The following is a 20,498-nucleotide window of genomic DNA, read 5'->3' on the forward strand; positions in this document are numbered from 1 at the left end:
ACGACGTATGCTGGGCAGCAAGATCTTAAATGCTCCAGAGAATAACGGCTTTGCAGTTTCTTTTATGCATTTGAAATTAAGGAGGGGACACAAGGAAGATTCGAGTAAGCAAGGTAGGGGTTGAATTACAGGATAGTTAACAAGATTATGGGCTCTTTTGAGGGTTAACACCCTTTTGAGGGGTATTACCTCTGGTATCTTGAAAGTGTTTTAACCTACACGCATAAGAACAATGGATAGGTCTGACTTAAAATCTTTCACTAAAGAAGTTATATGCCCAGGTATGACTACCCACTATGACCTGCCCAGTTAGAAATTTATGATCAGATCACTCTGTCAGCTTACTTTTCATAGAACCCCTTTTATTTTCATCCACATTGGTCAGTAGTAAAACTGAACTGGGTTAAATTTGGCTTTGCATCTTACTGTAGTCATGTGCTGCATAATGACCTTTCAGTCAACAACGATGGCATATACAGTCTTGTGAGATTATAATGAAGCTGAAAAAAATGTTACTATAGCTTAGTGACATCATAGCTGTCATACTGTCATAGCACAATACATTACACAAGTACCTTTGTGTTACAATTACCTACAGTATTCAGTACAGTAACACGCTGTACAGGTTTGTAGCCTAGGAGCTATAGTGGAACAGAATTTGCCACCTTGAAATATGTCTATTTGGCATAAGGATTATTTTAGGATGGTTAATTTTAAGAAACAGGAGCCTTGGGAGAAGCTCTGAAAACCAAGTAGAAGTTACTCTTTGTAAAAGACTTTTTTTTTTGGTGAGAGACATCTTCATTTGTAAGGATGTCTCCTCACCGTACCAGGAAGAGGGGTATGACCTTATTTCCAGAAACTCTTATCAAAGCAGAAGACAGGAACTTGAATGTACATAACAACCTTACCCTTGTTTACTGAGGTTTTCCAGGAAATCTGCCATAACTGACTCCCCCAACGTCTTCTGTCTTCCGCTGAAGATAGTATTTAGGGTGGTTAATTCAGCCATTTTGGCGAATTACTTGGTTTTCCTGGGTCTCTCTCATGTATACACAATGTAGACATGTTTTTAAACTTTTTTATTTTTTTCCTGTTAATCTTTTATGACAGGGATGTCTCAACCAACAGCTTGAAGGGTAGAGAAAAGTTATTTTTCCCTCCCCTACAGACCAACAGGCTATATACTATATGGCCTAGGTGTATAGAAGCTATACCATTTAGGTTCACATGAGTGAACTCTATGATGTTGGCACAATGATGAAATTGCCCAAGGATGCATTTCTCAGAATGTATCCCTGATGTCCGTTAAGTGGCACGTGACAATGTTGTGTAATTGTAAATAAGTCATTTTTTAGCCCTATAAACGCTTTTTTCCTGCACTGTGCTAGGGAAACAATTATCCTCTTCCCTCCTAAACTGTGAGGATCAGATGTCACTTAAGGTGGCCAAAATGATGGCTGGAAAGGAGTAGGTGCCTGACGGTGTACTTTAAAAATGGCCCAGTGCTCTTAGCCTGGCTCTTGGGACACATGTGGGGCCATCCCCAGAAATAGAAACAGAAGGGATGATTTAGGGAGTCGGTGACGAATTACTTTATGTATATGTCGACACTTTCATCTGAAGAGGATATTCAGCTAGGAAGTTCCCATAGACTGATAGAGATGCAGAATCTGAATTCACGAAAGAATGCAAGGCTGGCTAGAGAATCAGATTTGGGAGCCATCCAAAAAGAAGTGATAGTTACAGTAGTGAGAGCAGAGCCGCTGAAAGTAGAAGAGTAGAACAAATAGAGGAAGAAGGGCGTACACAACTGGGCATACACAAATTTAAGGAGGGGAAGAATGAGGAAAACAAGTGAAGGTGTAGCCTACCGAGTTTGTACAGAAGGGTTAAATACTTGGAGAAAGCATATGTAATTACTTAAATATTTGCTTTGCTTACTTGCTTGCTTGCCTGAAGTCTAATAATGCTTGCCTGAGATACTTTTCTCAGGTAAAAATTAGGAAACTACCTAAAACCACCTGTGACCTGTTGAAGCTGCCTGAAGCCCCTCCAGTGACCTCAGCAGGAACTTTTGATGTTACGACCTCATTCTAATACTTAAATCTCTGCCTAAGATGGAGGTTATATGTACACACATAATATGTACAGCCATGTTTGCTTACTGTGCACGCTCACTCCCCAACATGCCTCAACTTGCTATGTGATATAAGCAACTAGCTGTATAAAGCCCTGCAGTCCTTTCTGCTCAGAGAGGCACTGCTTTGAGGATGAGTCCCAGTGTACTCCCTGCTCGCTGGCTTGCAAAAAAGTTCCTACTAACAAAATCAAGTTGGAGAGGGTTTTTTTTGGCTGACATCTTTCAAGTGGCTGAACTCCAGTTCAGTTTGGTAACAAAGAAGTTGCTAGAGATGTGAGAGAATTAGGAAGGTGCTAGTACAGAAGGGTTGAGACTATTTAGGACTTTCGGTGCTATTAAGTTTTTTGGTGATTTTAAAGTTTTTGTAGGTGAATTGCTTTATCATTATCTTAGAGTTGGTGTCATTACTAGAGAAGTTTTGGCTGTAGCCATGAAAAAAGTTTTGGCTGCCTCTGTGACTTACCTATTAAGTTAGAATAAATAAAACAGCACTCTTTGAAATTAGAATGAATCTCTCTCTATATGATGATAAAATATTTTGCAACAGGTAGTGGAATAAATATTTACAAGTATACATTCTAAAACTCTGCCCTAATTACAATTCTGAGAGAATGTATTGTGTGGTAGAGAGCAAAAAAATCAGAATCAGATAGTCAGGTCAAGTCCTATGATGCTGGCAAAGTTATTCATGCTTGAGATACCTCAGTTTTTTTTCCCTCTACTATCCCTAAAATCACTAAACTAAACTAATAATAGTAGTATCTATTGTTGTAATATTTAAATGAGACAATGTATATGAAGTACCTTGAACAGGGCCCAAAGCATAATAAATGTTATCACACTAGTATTGTTTTTGTTTTGTGCTTATTAAATCTCTTTTGTATTCCTCCTTGTACCTCATTTTAACACTAGGTGGCAGCAATGGTCTCTTAACCAATTTAAATGAAAACTAAGTTTCTGGAATTGAAGTGAAGGCTTACCCAATAGGAAGATAAATGTAGGGCACCCGAAAAGCAAGGGATAGAGATCATGGGTAGAAAAAGGGGGATAAGGAGGGAAGGCAGGAGGGAGAGAGGGAAAGGAGAGAGAGAGAGAAGGAGAAGGACAGGGAGAAAGGGAGGGAGAAGAAGAGGGAGAGACGTGTAGGTAGGTTTAGAAATAATTTGATATTTCAAAAGAAAATACTAAAATAATAATTATGGGGGAAAAGGTTTTTATTGGACAGTCTTACACCTTTTATAGAATTTAGGGTTATTTTTGTTTTTAAATACATGTGGGAGAGTGTAGTTACCATATATTTTCTGTGTTGACCATTTCTAAGGATCTTAACTAGTTCTACATGAGATTTAGCAAAAGGATCTGCTGCCCAGTAAATATCTATAAAGCAGAATGTGTTTCACTCTTCACTTTGGTCAAAATATTAACCTTAAAATTATAAAAATATGGCTATTTCACTCTATGTAAAATATTTCTTCTACAATAGACTTAATGATAAATTAGTTACTTATCGTTCTGTAACAAATGCTCCAAAGTTTAATGGCTTAAAGCAATAGACTTTCAGCATCTTTTATTTTCTGAAGGCCAGGAGTCCTAGAGTGGCTTAGCTAGCTGGTCTGGCTCAGGGTCTCCCATGAAGTTTCAGTGAAAAAACTGGGGCCATTTGAAGGTTTGACTGAACCTTGGAGGATCTGCTTCCAAGATGGTTCACTCACATGGCTGGTGGCAAGAGGCCTCAGCTCCTCACCAGTTGTTGGCTAGAGGCCTTGATTCCTTTGCATGTGCATTTCTCCATAAGCTGTCTTGACTAAATCGCCAACATGGCAGCCAACCTCTTCCAAAGTAGGAGAGCCAAGAGAGACTACAAGGAATGCCCCCTCATACTTTTAGTGACCTAGTCTCAGAAGCCATACTCTGCAAATTCCACCATATCTGTTCAAAGCAAGTCACATAGGAAATAACTAAACACAATGGCCAGGAACTAACTACGTACATATATGGAAAATGGAGTTTCCACACGGAGAAAACACAGGCTGTGTGATCTTTCTCAGTGTGGCCCTGGCCCATTACATCCTCTCCCTGGGTCTAGATTTCTTCATCTATAAAAAGAGAACAGGCCATGGATCCATGCAACACTTCAACTCAAAAGTGGCCTGTCCCTGCCCTATCTGTGTGTGACCTCAGCTAACGACTTGGTTTCTGTTTTTACATCTCTAACATGAAATTATCTTAGACAGTAGCTTTCAAATTTTTTAGATCCACTGTAAGAACTATATTTTACACTGAAATGGCATGCAGATACACAGGCATGTGTATGAGTACACCCACGGAACAGAAATGGAAGTTCCACAAAACAATACACTCATTCGTGTGATGTGCTCTCATTTCCCTACCATTCTATGCTAATTCATTAAAAAAATTCAAACTGCATTCTAGCAAGGCCAAAATCTACTACACTGGTTTCACAATCCATTAATGCCTTTACCATTCCTTGTGTTGAATACTAACAACCATCTTCACTCCTCGCTGCTTGTTTTCCATTGGTACTAGAACAGAAATGTTAAAGAACAAGTCAGTCCTCACCGTCCAGTTTCTGGGAGGAACAAAAGCACCTTCTAAAGGTGGGTCAACCCTGCCAGCCTATTCTGATTAGGCAGGAGCTAGTATCAGAGGTAGCTGTCAGGGCAGAAAGGGCACTGTGTTTTAACTTCAAAAGTTGGCTCTGCAACTTACTAGCTCTGTGACCCTGGGGAATCCTTTAACCTCTCAGTTTTTCCTATCTGCAGGTGGAATAAGTATCCCTTTCCTATCTCATAAAGTTATTAGGCCTACAATTAGATAATTAGGTACTTATACCATGAGGCAGGGAATTATAGACACAATCTTTAATTCTCACAACAGCCCTGTAAGAGATAGAGTAATATACTTATTTTAAAGAAATTGAGACTTAGAGAATTTATGTAGGCAAGATTTTAAAGTCAGCAAGTGGCAGAACTAGAGTTTCAAACTGGTTCTGACTCCAAAACCCTCATCATAATGGAAAAGTATTTTCATTTGATATTAAGTGATGATCATCTGATGTATTAAAATGTAGATCAATCCTGAATCAGTATAAAAACTTCAGAAATTGGATCATAGGCTACGTTTCCAGAGACCCCATCTTGCCCTTAATACGAACGCGTAACATCCCATAAGGGTTTCGAGTTTTAGCGTGTAACACTGCTGTGACCTACTAGGGCCTGTGAAAACATTACTGTTTCCACTCCTCAAGCGTGAACACGTCAGAAACTGAGCACATTTAATTGGGGACCCAAAATGGTCTACAAAAGGAGGTCCCCCAATAGCTTCAACACAACCTCCTTATATTTAAGTGTCGATTTCAGGCAAAGGCCTTGCTTTCAGCCCTCTTTTGTTCAGCGGTGCGGGTCCTCGGCTGTGTAACCCAGAGGCCCCCGCCCCGAGGGGACCCTGCGGGGCTCGCGGCCTGGGCCTGGCTCCCCGGCCCCTCGCCGGCCGGGTCCACACCACAAAGCCCTTTATTGATGCAGCGGCGTGATGCTGGGCGCCCCTGCCCTGGGCGCCGCCCGCAGCTCCAGGCGCGAGCAGGAGGCGTGTGCCCGCAGCGCGGGCCCGCAGCCCGTACGCGGCCATGTGCGCCTAGGTGGGCGCGCGCTCTGCCCTGGATGCGCGGGGAACAGCGACCCTCCGAGCCTCTGGAGCGCAGGTGAGCGGGCGCGGCGCACCCGCGAGGACCCACCTCGGAAACCCGGGCGGAGCGGGCGCGCCGCGGGTGCGGACAGGGGTGGGGCGGGGCGGGGCGCGGGCGTGGGAAGGTGCGGAACGAGGAGGGCCCGCCCCTTCGCCGGCGCCCCGGGCGGCGCCGCGGTCCGGGAGCAGGTTCGCGCAGCGACTTGCACAGACTGAGGGGGTGGGGGCAGAGTGGCCCCGAGACTCACCCATGAAACGTGTGCGTAGGAGAGGAAGTGGGAGAGGTGCTTAAAGTTGGACGCTTTTTAAGTTCAGATTTTTGAAAGAGGAAAAATCTGTAACAGTTTACTTTTTTTTTTTTTTTTTAAGGGCTAGGGTGGGGGCGGGAAGTTCCTGTGGCCGCACAGCCATTTATCGCTTAAAATTGCCACTGTCTTCTGACGCATTTTGGCGATGCTGTGGTTTAGCCGGTTTTGGCAGGCTCAGGCAATGACAAAACATCATGACGGAAAACCGGTGCTGTTAACCTGGCGGTTTCTCCATACACGGCAAGAAGTGATAAAATGAATTCCTGAGAACACGGTTCTACATTAAGGTTCCGCGTCCAAGAACACTTATTAGGGACAATCTGACATTAAGAAATGCTTTTTTTTCCCCCTGAATCTTTTTATTATTTGAATATTAAAAAAATACTCAAGGGAAAGCCATTAATTAGGTGTGTTGGAATTATTTCAGGCAGCGAAAAGAGTATCCGAGTCATTATTACATCAGGCACCTGTGTTAGGAGATCAAACTGTAATAGTTGACCATGGCTTATGGCCTGCCAAGAAAGAACACAGTGAAAAACATTCTGCGGGGCAGTTGTTACACAGTGTAAGTATTTTTATTATGGTAAGCGTTGACTTGGAGTAGGGAGTGGTTGTGCTAAAATAAAAGTACTGGACACCTTCATGAGATGCTAGACTGAGAGGCATTTTCAGGTGTCTAGTTACCGTTTTTCTTTTTCTTTAAAAAAAATTCTTTAAGGCAACTGCTTTTATAGGAATTTAATTATCTTGTTTGGTCTCTACAACAAAACATGTTCAAATGAGAAAACGAAGGTTTGGAAAAATGGTTTGATCAAAGACATAGTTATGTACTAAAGAAATGACAGGGTTAGAAGTCTCCTTACTTTAAAGCAACACTTTTCTGCTATTGCCCACCTCCCTAAAATACCTCTGTAGACAGTGCACGTCTATCTAAAAATGTCTTGGTGTCAGATATAAGAGAACACTTAATTAGCTGGTACAAAGGGTTAGTTTTGCATCCTGTACCCTTGCCAGGCAATGTATGGACAACAAGGGCTCTGCACTCAAGCCTGGCTCTGCCCTTGGCTCTCCAAGTGGTTCTGAGTAAATTATTTAACTTCACTATGACTAGGCCTCCACATCTGTGAAATAAATGCATATATCAATACCTATCTATACAGTGTAGAATACAAATGACGTAGTGTTAGTACTTGCATATCGCCTGACATATAGTAAATCCAAAATGAGCATGGGTTACTACCATACGGTAGTTTCACTCTGTGTAGTATTGTAGTACTACCTTGTTTTTTGTTTCTAATTTTTGGACTTTTTTTTTTTTTCAATCTCCCACAGTCTATGACATATGTATCATAAGGGGTCAATTTAATTTTTCTTTTTAACAATATTCTAAGAAGTAAACGGAGACACCAAATGTGGTTGTAAAACCAGAGGTAGAGAAAAACCAGAAAAACTCACCATTGCATTTATTTAGTTTTTGTCAGTTCACCATGTGTTTCGACCTTGAACTATAGGCAAGTCCCATTATAGTCTATAATAAACTTAACTTTCATAATGAAGATATTCCTATGTCTGGAGAATGATTTAAAGCACCAATTCTGCGGTTTTGGTTTGCAGAATTTTATATTATGAATAATCTCTGCAAAACCAGTGCCTTCTCTATCATTCTTATGAGGAAGTATTTACTATCGTACTATTTATAACAGCGACAAAATTAAGGGGAACAAAATGGGAGTAGCACTCTAGAGTTCATTCGCTAAGGCAGCTCCTCACATTGGGCTTTTTTTTTGGTTAAGTGTTTTTAGAAGATTATTTTAAAAATATACTAAAAACATACAAACAGTATAGAATTATTTTAAGAGAAAATGAAAGTGCTATTTCTCATACTCCATTCCCACCCTGCACCCCAGTCTCACTCAGAAGTAAAATGTTTTATATTTTTCTGTTTGCTGTACAAGATACACATATACCCCCCCCCACACACACACACGTTTTTACACATTGGTTTTTATTGAACTTTGCTCCCTACCCCACTATATCTTGTAAAGCCTAGTGATCAAGAGCACAGATTCTGAAGTCTGACTTACTGGGCTTAGATTTCAAACCACAACCAATAACCTTGTGACCCTGGGCAAGTTGTTCTTTGTTCTTATTTCCTAATTTGTAAAATGAAGATAATAAATAATAGCACCTGTCTACTTAAGAGGGTTACCGTAGCAATTAAATGAGTTCATGTGTGTAAACTGATTTAAACAATGCCGAGTGTGTATTAAGTGCTAGATAAATAGTAGCTATTTTATTGCTTATATTTCCGAATCAACATATAAGGGTAAACCTCGTTCTTTCATTACATGTGTGCTCCACAGTTTGTTTAACCAGGCTTTTCTTGATAGATATTAAAGCTATTTCTGAAGGTTTTGGTTTTTGTTTTTTTTGATGAATGGTGCTTCAAGTGAGCATTCTTAAAAATACATCTTAGTGCACTTGTTCAAGTACATCGATAATAACTGTAGACTTCAAGTCACTCCTTAAAGTTAGATGATAAAATAGCAAGGAAGCTGGGGGTAGGAAACAAAAGGATGAAAGGACGGTATGTGCAGGTCTTTCCCCGTTCTTTATGCGTATGAACTCAAATGCTCTGTAGATGGGAAATACAAAAAAAAAAAAAACCAATTCATTTAAAGTTCCTAGTGATTATTTTAAATATTGTAGTTTGGGATTTCATCTCTTTCTCCAGTTTTCTAAGGATTCTCTTGATACTGGTGCTTCTAAATAAATGCACCTAGGCTAAGTACCAGCTCTGATTCTTAGTTAACTTCTAAGTCTCGGTTTCCTTGTCTATCTACATCATGGTTGTAAGGATTAAAATAGGATCACACACTCAGCCTTAGTGTATGCCAAGTACCCTGCTCAATGTATGATTGTTCCTTCTGTAATGTGACTATGTTTTTGATCAGCCATAAAAGACTTGGAGCTTACAGTTCGTGACTACATCCTCTTAAAAGACATGAGAAGATTGGATTAATTCCAGGGAGGCTGTATTGTGAACAAAAGTTCTTGTCATAATTTATGGTAGTTTTTCAATATATCGTTACATTAGTTAATATATGGCTCCTCCTGGCTAGATTTTCATCTCTGGAAAATCCTGAATATCCCTCTGTAAACTAAAATGTATAGTGGAAAATGGAACTGAGGTTTAATAAGATGTCTTCTGTGTATCCTATAGTAAATACTTAATAAATATTTCTTGAATGAGTTGATGACTTTTTGCCCCAGACAGGAACCTTGGGATCTTGCACTACTTACAAAGACCTGGTACATGAACCTAGCCAGAATCAAGTTGCCGTTCTTGGAAGAAATTACATTTGGTAGTCCTGTATACCTCAAAAAATGTATAACCAATAAGAAAAGTCTCCTCCCTTCTGCAGAATGTAAGTTCCATAAGAACAACTATAATAAATGGCAATTTTTATGTGTTATTTTGCTTATTATCAGATAAATATTTAAATATGTTCATTCACACCATTCCCCCTTATATGTAGCCCTGCCTTCATGTTTAGCATTCAAGAATGTGAATTTTGCTGTGTGATAAGTGTACTTTTTAAACTAAGTTATGCCTGGCGAAATGTCAATTGTATTGCTTCATGTATTTTATTTTTTAGCCATCAAATATGAAAGGGAGTATGAAATGAAGCGTCTGAATAACCTGAAATGTCAGGAAAATGCAGCTGAGGAAATTCAGTTTTCCCTAAGGGGAAGGCAAGTTGGTTTGAGAAGACCTCTTCCACCTAAGTGACAGTCATCTTATAGTCAAATCTGTACTCTGGCTTTCCGTGTCTGAAGGGGATGAAGGGCTGTGACCTTTCACTGTGTGAAGTTTGGTGCAGACATATGAATGCCCACTGGTGGCCGAGCCAGCTCCTCTGACAAATCTGCTGGGTCTCTGCCACATACTTAAGCAACAGCATGGTAAGTAGATGAAAATCTGTCTGGAATTGAGTCATTTGTGCTATTCATTTTGATTTTTGTAAAATTGTTCTAAGAGGACACTCCTTTTCAGAGACTTTTTTTTTTTTTTTTTTGCTTCTACGAGATCTAAGGAGGCACCAAAAAAGAGGAGAGAAATTTTTTCAAAAATGATAAACTGTGAAACCTTTTGTTTGGTTAAGAAATAATGTAGTTTTCTTTTGTAACTCTCCAGTTCCCAGTTTTCAGTGAAATATTATTTATTCACATGTGGTACTTTAAAGAAGCAACTAAGTTATTTAGGTTTTGTTCTCCAAAAGAATTGCCTTTTTCCTCCTGAATAATTCATATTGTCTCTCTGGGATGCCCCTGGAGCCTGTGGAGTACATACGCATGTGTGAAAGTGACATGAAAATACAAAGACCTGATTTTAAAGGAAACGTCTTACAATTAAAATTGGGGTGACATTGGTCATTAAAATTATATATGTTTCAAGTGTACAAATCAATAATACATCATCTGTATATCACATTGTGTGTTCACCGCCCAAAGCCAATCTCCTGAATATACATTTGTTGATTATTGATTGAAAATTTCCAGATGTTCAAAAGTCTATAATAGAAAGTACATGTGGAAATGGTATGCATGAGCAGTGACAGTGGAGGCAAAAATAGAAACAAAATGCTATCATCTATACTGGGAAATCAATAGATTATGCTTAAAAAGGAAAAACCAAGAAGTAGCAATACCAGAGAGTTGTTTAGAGTATGGAAGTAAATAACAAAATAGGTGAAAGAATTGAAATTAGTTGTCTCTGTAGAGGTGAAAAATGCGTGGCAGGTATACACAGAAATATTGTTTTTAAAAACAAATGTTTATTTTATCCTTTAAAATACATTTACAACTGATATATTTTTAAAAAGAGAAACAAATTGAGTTCCATTGAAATTAAGAAATTTAAGCTAAGCAGGGTTGGGCCTGGTTAGTACTTGGATGGGAGACCCCTTAGGAAGATCAGGTGCTGTAGGCATAAAAAGTAAAAAATAAGGAACCATAAGCTGACAAAGTCCTTGCAATCTGTGAGGTCAACCAAAGGTTGCCTCGCTTAAAAAACATAAAAAATAAAAAGAAAGAAATTTTCTCAAGAATATACAACAAATCAGGGAAAGGGGGAGAGGGGATTAAAACCCAGATCTATTAACTGAAACTTAGTTGTCTTTTACTATTGTCTCATGTAAATCTGGTTTTTAAGAAATTAAAACTTACTAATAGCAATGTTAGATTCATGTTAGTTCGAAGTCCACGTGAATTCCCTGCAACCCATGTGGTGAAGCTGCCTGCTGGGTCCACCTTTGCCCTGGCTGCCTGTATGGCCTACTGAGAAAGCTAATATTGGAGAATATGGCTGGTATAGGGCATGCAGGCCCTATTCTAAAATTTCCCATCTAATCACTGGCTGCCCTGGGTCACAGCAGATTTCGGGAAACAGGGTAATTTCCAGTGAGTGTTCTGTGTGCTGAGTTAAGAACACATGGTTTCTGTAGGATGTCAGCTCCCAAGAGGAAGGAAGGAGGAAGGAGTTAGGGCGCACATGCTTCTTTCTCTTTCCAAATTTATCAGTGAGGTCTGCTTTTCTTAAGGTGGAGTGAACAGAGGCAGAAAGAGGCCAGGCGTGTAACGTTACCTAGAAGGACACACACATACTAGGGAAGTGTTCCTTCTCAATGTCTTTATGTGTGATGACATATGAGACACATAAAGAGAAAAAAGATGAGCTAAAATAGGAAAAAAGGTGGTCTGAGTCAAGGTGAAGTTCAGGAGGTAAAATCGAAGGACATTTCTTTTCTGACTCATTTAACTCACTCCAGAGCCCTTGACTTTTGTTCTGTATATTCGGATATACAATGGTTGGTCTTCTATGAGAAGAACATATTGAGGCCGTTGTTATACTCTTTGTGATTTTTAGGAAAGCAGCTCCCAGGAGATCTGGCAAAGCCCATATCATTTTAGATCCCCTACAACCCTGGTAGATAAGAAACCCCAAGAGAGCCTCACATTCCATCAATACATAGAGAGGATTAACATTTCCTGAATTCTGTGTGCCAGGGACTTCACTGTGCTAGTGCTTTCCAACATTTTTCATGTCATGGCACATGTGGAAAATTATAAAATTTATTCATATGGCATACTGGAGTAAAAGATAAAGGAAGATGCTGAAGGCTAGGGGCTCTGAACAACCCAAAGGCTGAGGGATCCCCTCATTGGCATACTCATAATTCACAGCACAACATTGTGCTATAACAGTTGGGAAGCCCTGCACTGCATACTTGGGACCCCTTATCTCATTAATTGTCTCATTTATAGACAAGGAAACTGAGGCTCATAGATTTAGTAACTTGGCTTTGGTCAAATAAGCAGATCTTGGGGTCAAACCAAGCTTTTTTTTTTTTAATTTTCTTCTTTTAATCGAAGCTTTTTCTTAATCTAAAGCCCACATTCTTTGCACTACGTGCTGCTATCTTCTAAAGATCTACTGAATATTGTGTTGCAGCCTGCACATCACTCACTGGATGATTTCTGATCGGCAGTTCATTCATTTACAATTTATTTCAACAAGAATTTGGTTCTGATAATGTGTTAGTAGTGCTTGGTGCTGGGGTCTAAAGAACAATGGACCCAATCCTGTCCATTTTTTAAATGATAAATCTTTAGATTGTTTCTATTTTTCATTATTATAGACAATGCTTCCGGGAACATACTTAAGTTTCTTTATGAACATTCTGTGGAAATTTCAAATCACACCAGGCCTAGAAAAGGAATTTCTGTCATAGGACACATATTTTAGTTCTACAAAATAATGCCAAATTGCTCTCTCAGTGGCTGTACCAATGTATGCCTCTTCCAGTGGTTTATGAGTTTATTGGACATTTGCCTTTTTGTTTGTTCATTTTTGGGCTGCCCCAAATCTAACCTTATTTCTGTAGTTTTGTAAGCGGAAAAGCTAGTTTTTGCTCTTCTTGATGCTAAAAGCCTGGGCACAAGCATGTGGCCTAAGTGTGCCTGCTGGATGCCTCCTCCTCAGACTTTGACTGTAGTGAGAGAGCCACAGAAGCCAGTCTGGTTAGGAATTCATTCCAGTGGTAATGGCCACGGCATCCAGCACCAGTGGCAAGGGTGGAAGTAACATCAACAGTGGTGTCAGGTGCACCTTAACAGATCCTTCTCATGACAATTTTACCTGTGATTCTGGGTTTCCTGGAACCCCTGGCCTTACATGTTTTCTGAACCTTATTCTCTAGCCTTCTTATTCATATAGTTCATACTGTGAGCTCTCCAATAGCCTTCCAATTCTCCCACTAGAATTGATTGTAGCGCATTCTTTCCATACTGTCAATCACAATACATTGGAGGGCTATGAAATCAATTTAGTGGGTGTGACCAACATTCAAAAAATGAAATAGTATAGAACAGAAATATCAATTCATTGGCTGTTGTAAGCATAGGGATTGTTTCATGAAACATATGCACATACAAACGTATGTGATAGATTGCTAAGTAAAATGCTTTTCTTCTTTTAGGTTATGGTTCAAACGTTTGAAAAGTAGTTTTTAAGAGCATAGGCTCTGCAATTAGACCGCTTGCCTTCCTGTACCACTTGCCAGCCATATAATCTTGGGCAAGTTATTTTAGCTCTGTACCTTGCCTTCCTCATTTGTAACAAGGTAATATGTGGAAATTGTTAGATTTCTACCAAAATCCCTTTCCTCTTCTTTCATAGCAATGGTGTTTGTTTTAGTTTATGCTGCTATAAAAGAATAGCAAAGACTGGGTGGCTTAAACAACAAAGGCCGAAAGTCTAAGATCAGGGTACCAGCATGCTCAGATTCTTGGTGAGTGCCCACCTCCTGGTTTATAGATGATCACCTTCTTTCTGAGTTCTCACATGGCAGAGAGAGAGAGAGATAATTTCACCTGTGTCTCCTCTTCACATTTACCCCATTCATGAGGGCTCTATGCTGATGACCTAAATACATCACAAACATTCATTGTGTGGTAGTGTTGTAACTGAGCACGTGACTGTGCAGCTAGGTCACGTTTACTACTTGTCTTGTGATTAAGTGTTGCGAACTTCTTGCCAATGGAATGCATGGCAGTGATGTGCACCACTTTCAACTCTGAACCTTAAAAGGCATTTGTGTATACCTCCTGTATTACCTTTTACCGTCCTTGGTGGGTAGGACCTTGATGTGGTGGTCATCAGCTTGACCACGTAGATGATAATAACGCAAACCATATAAATAGTGATGGTGGAACAAGATGGAGGGGGCCTGGGTCTTTTAATGACTATGTGGAGTTCTCTCAACCTGGACTACTCATCTCAAGACTATTGAATATGAGAGAAATGTCTTTGTTCTCTAAGCCACTGCATTTTAGGATTCCTTTGTTACATATATCTTATCTTTACCCTAATACTCTATCTCATGGAGCCTTTGAGGATTATTCAAGCAATTCCTGATGTTTAATAAGTTATTGAATAAAGTATCCCTCTTAGTAGTATTTTTGAAATCAAGAACCCTGACTAATATGAGAAGATGGATGTTAGCTTAACGTATTGTAATCATTTTACAATATATGTAAATCAAACTTATGCTGTACACCTTAAAATTGTGCAGTGATATGTCAATTTTTTCTTAATAAAACTGGAAAAAATAAAAATGATATTAAACAAAAATAACCCTGACTAGCAAAATGAGGGATGAGTTTAGCTCAGTGGTTCTCTGTGAGGGATGATTTTGTCTTCTCCCACTCAGAGGACATTTGGCAATACCTGGAAGGAATTGTTTTTGGTTATCTTAACTGTAGGGTATCATAAAGACATCTAGTGGGCAGAGTCCAGGGATGCTGCCAATTATCCTACAGCATACAGGACAGCTTCCCACAACAGAGAGTTTTTCAGCCCCTAATGTCGATAGTGGCAAGACTGAGAAATCCTGGTTTAACTGATTGATTTAAGCTCCTCAGGACACACTACTGAAATACAAGGTTGGGTCCATCTGCATAGTGGAGAATCATGAGGTGGGGTAGTTTCCCCAAAGAAATGCAGACTATTATTGCCATGACAAGAGGAGACTGAATGCTGAGTAGCAGTTAACAGATGTCTTCTGTACCCTTTTGGCTACGCACGTTCACTCACACCCTTCTCTCCATATGTATAAACCCACTCACTGATTCCTCAAAATGGTATCTAGTTACTGCAGCAGGATTTCAGTGTGATACATAGTCCTTGTCTTTAGTCTGGATCTTACAACCAATGCCTAAATTATATGCTTTTGTTCCTGACACAATTGATACACTGTGATGGAGAGAGAACAGGATAGATACACACAGTGAAAAGATTGGGCCGTTTCATCTTGCAGATGGTCTTGGGCCATCGAGCTGGCAATTCCTCCCTTGGTTTTTGAGGGCAGAGAGGTATTGCTGAATCTATTCCAACTTCACTGAGCCATCAATCCACCATCACTGAGTCCAATTTTTTTTTCTTTTTGGCTTCATTGGGGAGACAAGGATATAGGAATAGACAATAGGGGTATTGATACAGAGTTTTCATTGTCCCTCAGAATAGATATAAGCAAAAGAACTTAGTGTTTTAGACGTCTTTATTTGTAATTATGGGCATAATCTATTAGTCTTAATTGATCCCCAAAGAAGGAAAAAGCTGAGACCAGGAGTCTCAGACTTTCTTTGGAATTTTTTAATAGGCTCTTATCCTCCATTCATCTGCTGCCTTCAGTTTCAAGCCCTCTCCTCTTCCAATCGTCTATCGCTACTATGGTTTCACTTTGAAACTTTCAGAGCATTGGAATGTAGGTGTAATCTCCTCCATTGGCCTCAATTTCAGGTGTCATTTATTTTTAGATTGAATCAGCTCCCTGTCAAAGCAACTCCTTTGGATTGCTGGAAGCAGACTCGCTCATTGTTTTCCAGATTGCTTACCATACATGCATGTCCTGTTGGAGTTTAGTTTCTTGCTTTCATCAAGGATTAGAGCAGATAAGAGAAAGCATAACTTGAACCCAGGAAATGACTAAACATTTCCTGGGCTGATTACCTGCACCATCTCCTTTCCCAGGACAGCTGATGCACCAAGGCTCAGGTGTTAACAGGAGGGTGACTGTCAGAGTGCTAGACTACAGTTTGACAGTATTGAAATTACAAAAATAGTGGAAATAGCTGAAATAATTTCCTTCAAGAGGAGGGTTATTTCCTAATGGTGGTCTCCTTTCATCATGGAATCTTATGACGTGTGTGTGTGTGTGTGTGTGTGTGTGTGTGTGTGTTTATATGTGTGTATGTGTAGACACATTTATATTTTTCTCATGTGTGTTTTAGTATTTGAAAGACATTTCTAAGTTTTATTACAAAAAGCCTTGAAAAACAGATCAGAATTGGAAAGAGTAGCAAAGGAGAATTTGATTTATTCATGTTTTGATTCTGACATTGTTTTTTTTTTCTGGGTTAGATGCAACAAATGTTAATAATAATAACCAACACAATAACTAATATTTAGAGCACTTCAGATGTCCCAGGCATAGCAGCTAGAAATGAGCAGACCAAAAAGCTGTTAGTTTGTACCAGATGCTTGGAGTTGATCCCTGGTTTTCCTATGAAGTGCTTGAGCTCAGCAGTACCCTTTATTTTGATTAATTTTGGCTCATGTACTAGTGCATGTCCTCCTGGCCTAGCAATTAAAAATGGAGAAAAAAACTTCTGACCTTTTCTAGCTATGGCTTTAGGGTTTAACCTCTGTTGAAAGTATATAAGGAAGGGATGAATGGCCACTTCCATCAAAACTCTGAAATGTCTGACTTGTCCTTGTTCCATGCATTTTTGATAGTTTGTTGATATGGTCAAGGATCTGGTTTGCTTATGTGTTGTTTTAGGGAGTCCACTATTAAGTAGCTTACAGTGAATGCTAAGAAATATTGTTCGTATTTAAGATCATGAATGTTTGAATCAGGCAATTACTTTAAAATAAAAGAGTTACTCAGGCATGTAAATTAGGATATTACCCTTTTCAGCATGGGTATATTTTTACATTTCAGCACCTGCTGAGGCACATGAGTTAAAGTTTTAAGAAGATGAATAATAGAGGCCAGGATGTGATATTTAGTTTGAGAAGCAAGAATAATACTTTATCATTATCATTTATTATCATTCATGAGTGAAACTTATGAACTTTTATTATTTGGTTTACTTTTAATATGTCGTATAGACTCTGGAGTCAACTCCCATTATCTAGCCTTCTCATTTACTAGCTTAGCCCATGTTAAGTTGTTTAACCTCTGTCTATAAGCCTGTCTTCATCTGTGGGTAAGTGAGGGTACCGATGGTACCTGCATAAAAGGGTTGTTGAGAGGATTAAATGAGATACATATAAAAGAAGAAAAGAAGTCTTTTCCCTCTAACCATCTTGGGTACTCTACCTGAGGCCTGGCACTGCATAAGTTTGACTAAAGGACAGATTGATAAGAGAAAAACAAATAGAAGCTTATTAACTTGTACATTGTACATACCTATGGGAGCACTCAGAGATGAATAACTCAAAGAGATGATTAGCTTATATAGCACCTTAACAAAAGGAAAATACATTTTTAAAGAAGTGACGAGACAAAGGGAAAGGACTTTGAGGTTCTAGGGGTGGCAAATTGTGGGAAGACAAAAAAATGGGGACGTTAATAGTAGATAAGGGCTAGTTTCAGTAAGGTCTGATAAAGTCTGGCATTATTAACCAGACATGTCTTTTGTGATTAACTTCTGTCCTTTCTGGTTAGGAGGAGAGGGAGGACACTTTTCCAAATTTATGTCCTGCTTTTAGGATAATAGGAGGAAGGCAGGGAGTTGTTCTTGTGTCTGCTTCTTGATTGTCTTCCACTCAAAATAATCCTTATGCCGAACTGGCATATTCTACTATTCACATGTAAGGGACCTGTCACAGACCCTGGTACACAGGAAGAACTCAGTAAATAGTGGTGGTTGTTTCTGTTATTATTATAGAAAAATTAGTTTCAGTAACTTGCTCTCATGGTTGACAAACTGCATTAATCTCATTTATTACAACTTGTGGGGTTTCTTCTAATCTCGGATTTAAACAGGCTATGCAAATTTATGGTTATAATCTTGATAACATCTGATCTGCTGAACCGAGGACAGAAGAGGCTGTTGAGAAAAGGACCACAAATACTGTTATAAATAGCATGCCACCAAGTGCAGGGTAAACAGGTCTTTCCAGTTGGTTTTGTTGACAAGGTACTTCATTTTTCATTTTTTGTTCCATTTACTTTATCGTGAAGGTGGAGCAGGTGCTATTTCAGGCTAAACACTTTGTGAACCCATTTACCACCCTTCTCTGAGTCCTGATTGGCCCATATGTCCTTCTCACACCCTTGCATTCCATTTTCTGCAGGTGTCTCTTACCTGGAAGCTTTGGAATTTATTAGTCTCCCTTATAAAAACCTGGGAACAGAGACAATGACAGCCATCTCAACAGTCTGGTTTCTCATGGAGTAGTCGTCAACTTGTCATCGACTTTTAGGGAGCTGCTTGAAATAGCCACAACTTCCTCTATCTTTACTCCTTTTCCTTATAAAAATATGATAGATTATAATATAGTTATAATAAAACAGCAGAGTATAAAAATAGTCATTTATAGCCATTTCAAAGATGCAAGATAGTACAAAAAATATAAAGAAGAAAAAAATCACGTATAGTCCTGTGTACAGAAGCAATCACTGTGAAAATGTTGCAGTCTTTCCACTTAGTCTCTTTCTGTGTTTATTATTTTAATATGGCTGAAAGCATTCTATCTGTACCACTTGATCTAGATTTTATTTCTGCTTAACCTAACATAAATATTTCTCTTGGTTAAAATGTTTACATTTTAAATAGCTCCATAATATTTAATCGTATCATCGTACCATAGTTTACTTAAATTAATCTTGCTTTGGACATTTAAGTGGTTCCCAGTTTTCTGCTTTTATAAATAATACTACTATTATGTATAAGAATGTATTTATAAATAACAATGCTTTTATAAATAGGAACATCTGCCCCAAGTAAATAACACATTTTTTTGCCAGTAATGCAGCTTATTTATTAAGACAGTTTCTTAGGCTTATCATGACAAAGATTATTAGTACATGTTGCCAGACTTTTCCAGAAAGGTTGCATGAATATTCAGTCTTATCTGGAGTATATGAGAATGTCTCTTTCATTCAACAATTACCAACAAGAGATATTTATCTTAATATTGTTTTTTTCTTACTCTTATTAATGATGTCGTTTCTATACTTGTTAACTGTTTTGTGCATTTCATTTTCAATTATTGGCCTCTTTTTTTTTGTGAGGTGATAGTGTTTTTATTTTTTAGGTCTGAATTTTTAAAAACATACAATAAGGCTTTTTACTTTGTGTTAGGTTTGAGTAAACAGTCTACTTCTTCACCACCGATTTCCTTTAAACTTGTCTTGGATCAACGTCTTATGAGTTTACCTAAACTCTTTTGGAACCTATAGTATTTTTTTATGTGCTTTAAGCTTTTAGAAGTTTCCCCTGGTGATAATTTTCAGACTGGAGAACAACTCCATAGCCATGTTTAGTTACCCTTGCTTTTGGTGTTTTTCCTTCAGCCTTTACATTCTGACCACAGAGCAGACTGAAGAGCACAGGCTTTCAGTTGGTTTTCCTGAGGAATATGTCACTCCTAATTCTATCTGCATAGAACAGAAGTACATGAATACTTCCTGTAATTTGAAGAACTGAATCTCAAAATTAAGGTACATATATGTGGAACACACACAGGTGCCTTTTAAATTTACGAGCATATGAGATGAAATTAAAGATTAGGGATTAGTTGGTTTATTTCTCCATCTTTATGCCAAATAGTGTTTTATCCCTGAGCTCCGCCTATGTGGTCCATTCGCCTGATCATGCTATAGACTACTTTCCATTGCTTCTACTTCGGTGAGCTCCAGAGAGATGAGGACAGCCTGAAAATTAGACTGGGATTGAAATCTCAGTTTTACAATTGTTATTTAGTAACCCTGGACAAACCACATAGCCTCACTAGGCCTTTGTTTCCTCCTGTGCAAAGAGAGGAATGATAGTACTTACCTCTTAGAATGGATGAGAAGATTAAATGGGGTTTCATGATCTGCCTCACTAGCTTGGTGTGTAAGTTTGGTCGTGCCTTTTATGAATCACTCCATGCCAATAAATTTGGGATTCCCTATTTAAAATCTCCTTTACAATTTAACCAAGAACCCCAGGTGCTTATTCTTCCAAAGGAGTCTCCTTCACAACCCTAGATAGAGAGAAACTTG

The 20,498-nt window shown here is 38.9% G+C and overlaps 1 protein-coding gene across 1 annotated transcript; it reads left to right on the forward strand.

Annotated features, from left to right (window-relative positions):
- The first annotated feature begins 6,401 nt into the window (after positions 1-6,401).
- On the forward strand, positions 6,402-10,117 carry CUNH4orf36 (chromosome unknown C4orf36 homolog). The gene is made up of 3 exons (XM_016161021.2): positions 6,402-6,721; positions 9,430-9,584; positions 9,816-10,117. Exons 1-3 carry the CDS (start codon positions 6,657-6,659, stop codon positions 9,947-9,949), a joined length of 354 nt encoding a protein of 117 aa, XP_016016507.1. The 5' UTR covers positions 6,402-6,656; the 3' UTR covers positions 9,950-10,117.
- Positions 10,118-20,498: the final 10,381 nt, after the last annotated feature.

Source organism: Rousettus aegyptiacus, unplaced genomic scaffold (assembly GCF_014176215.1).
Source record: "Rousettus aegyptiacus isolate mRouAeg1 unplaced genomic scaffold, mRouAeg1.p scaffold_m13_p_10, whole genome shotgun sequence".
Taxonomy (NCBI): Eukaryota; Metazoa; Chordata; class Mammalia; order Chiroptera; family Pteropodidae; genus Rousettus; species Rousettus aegyptiacus.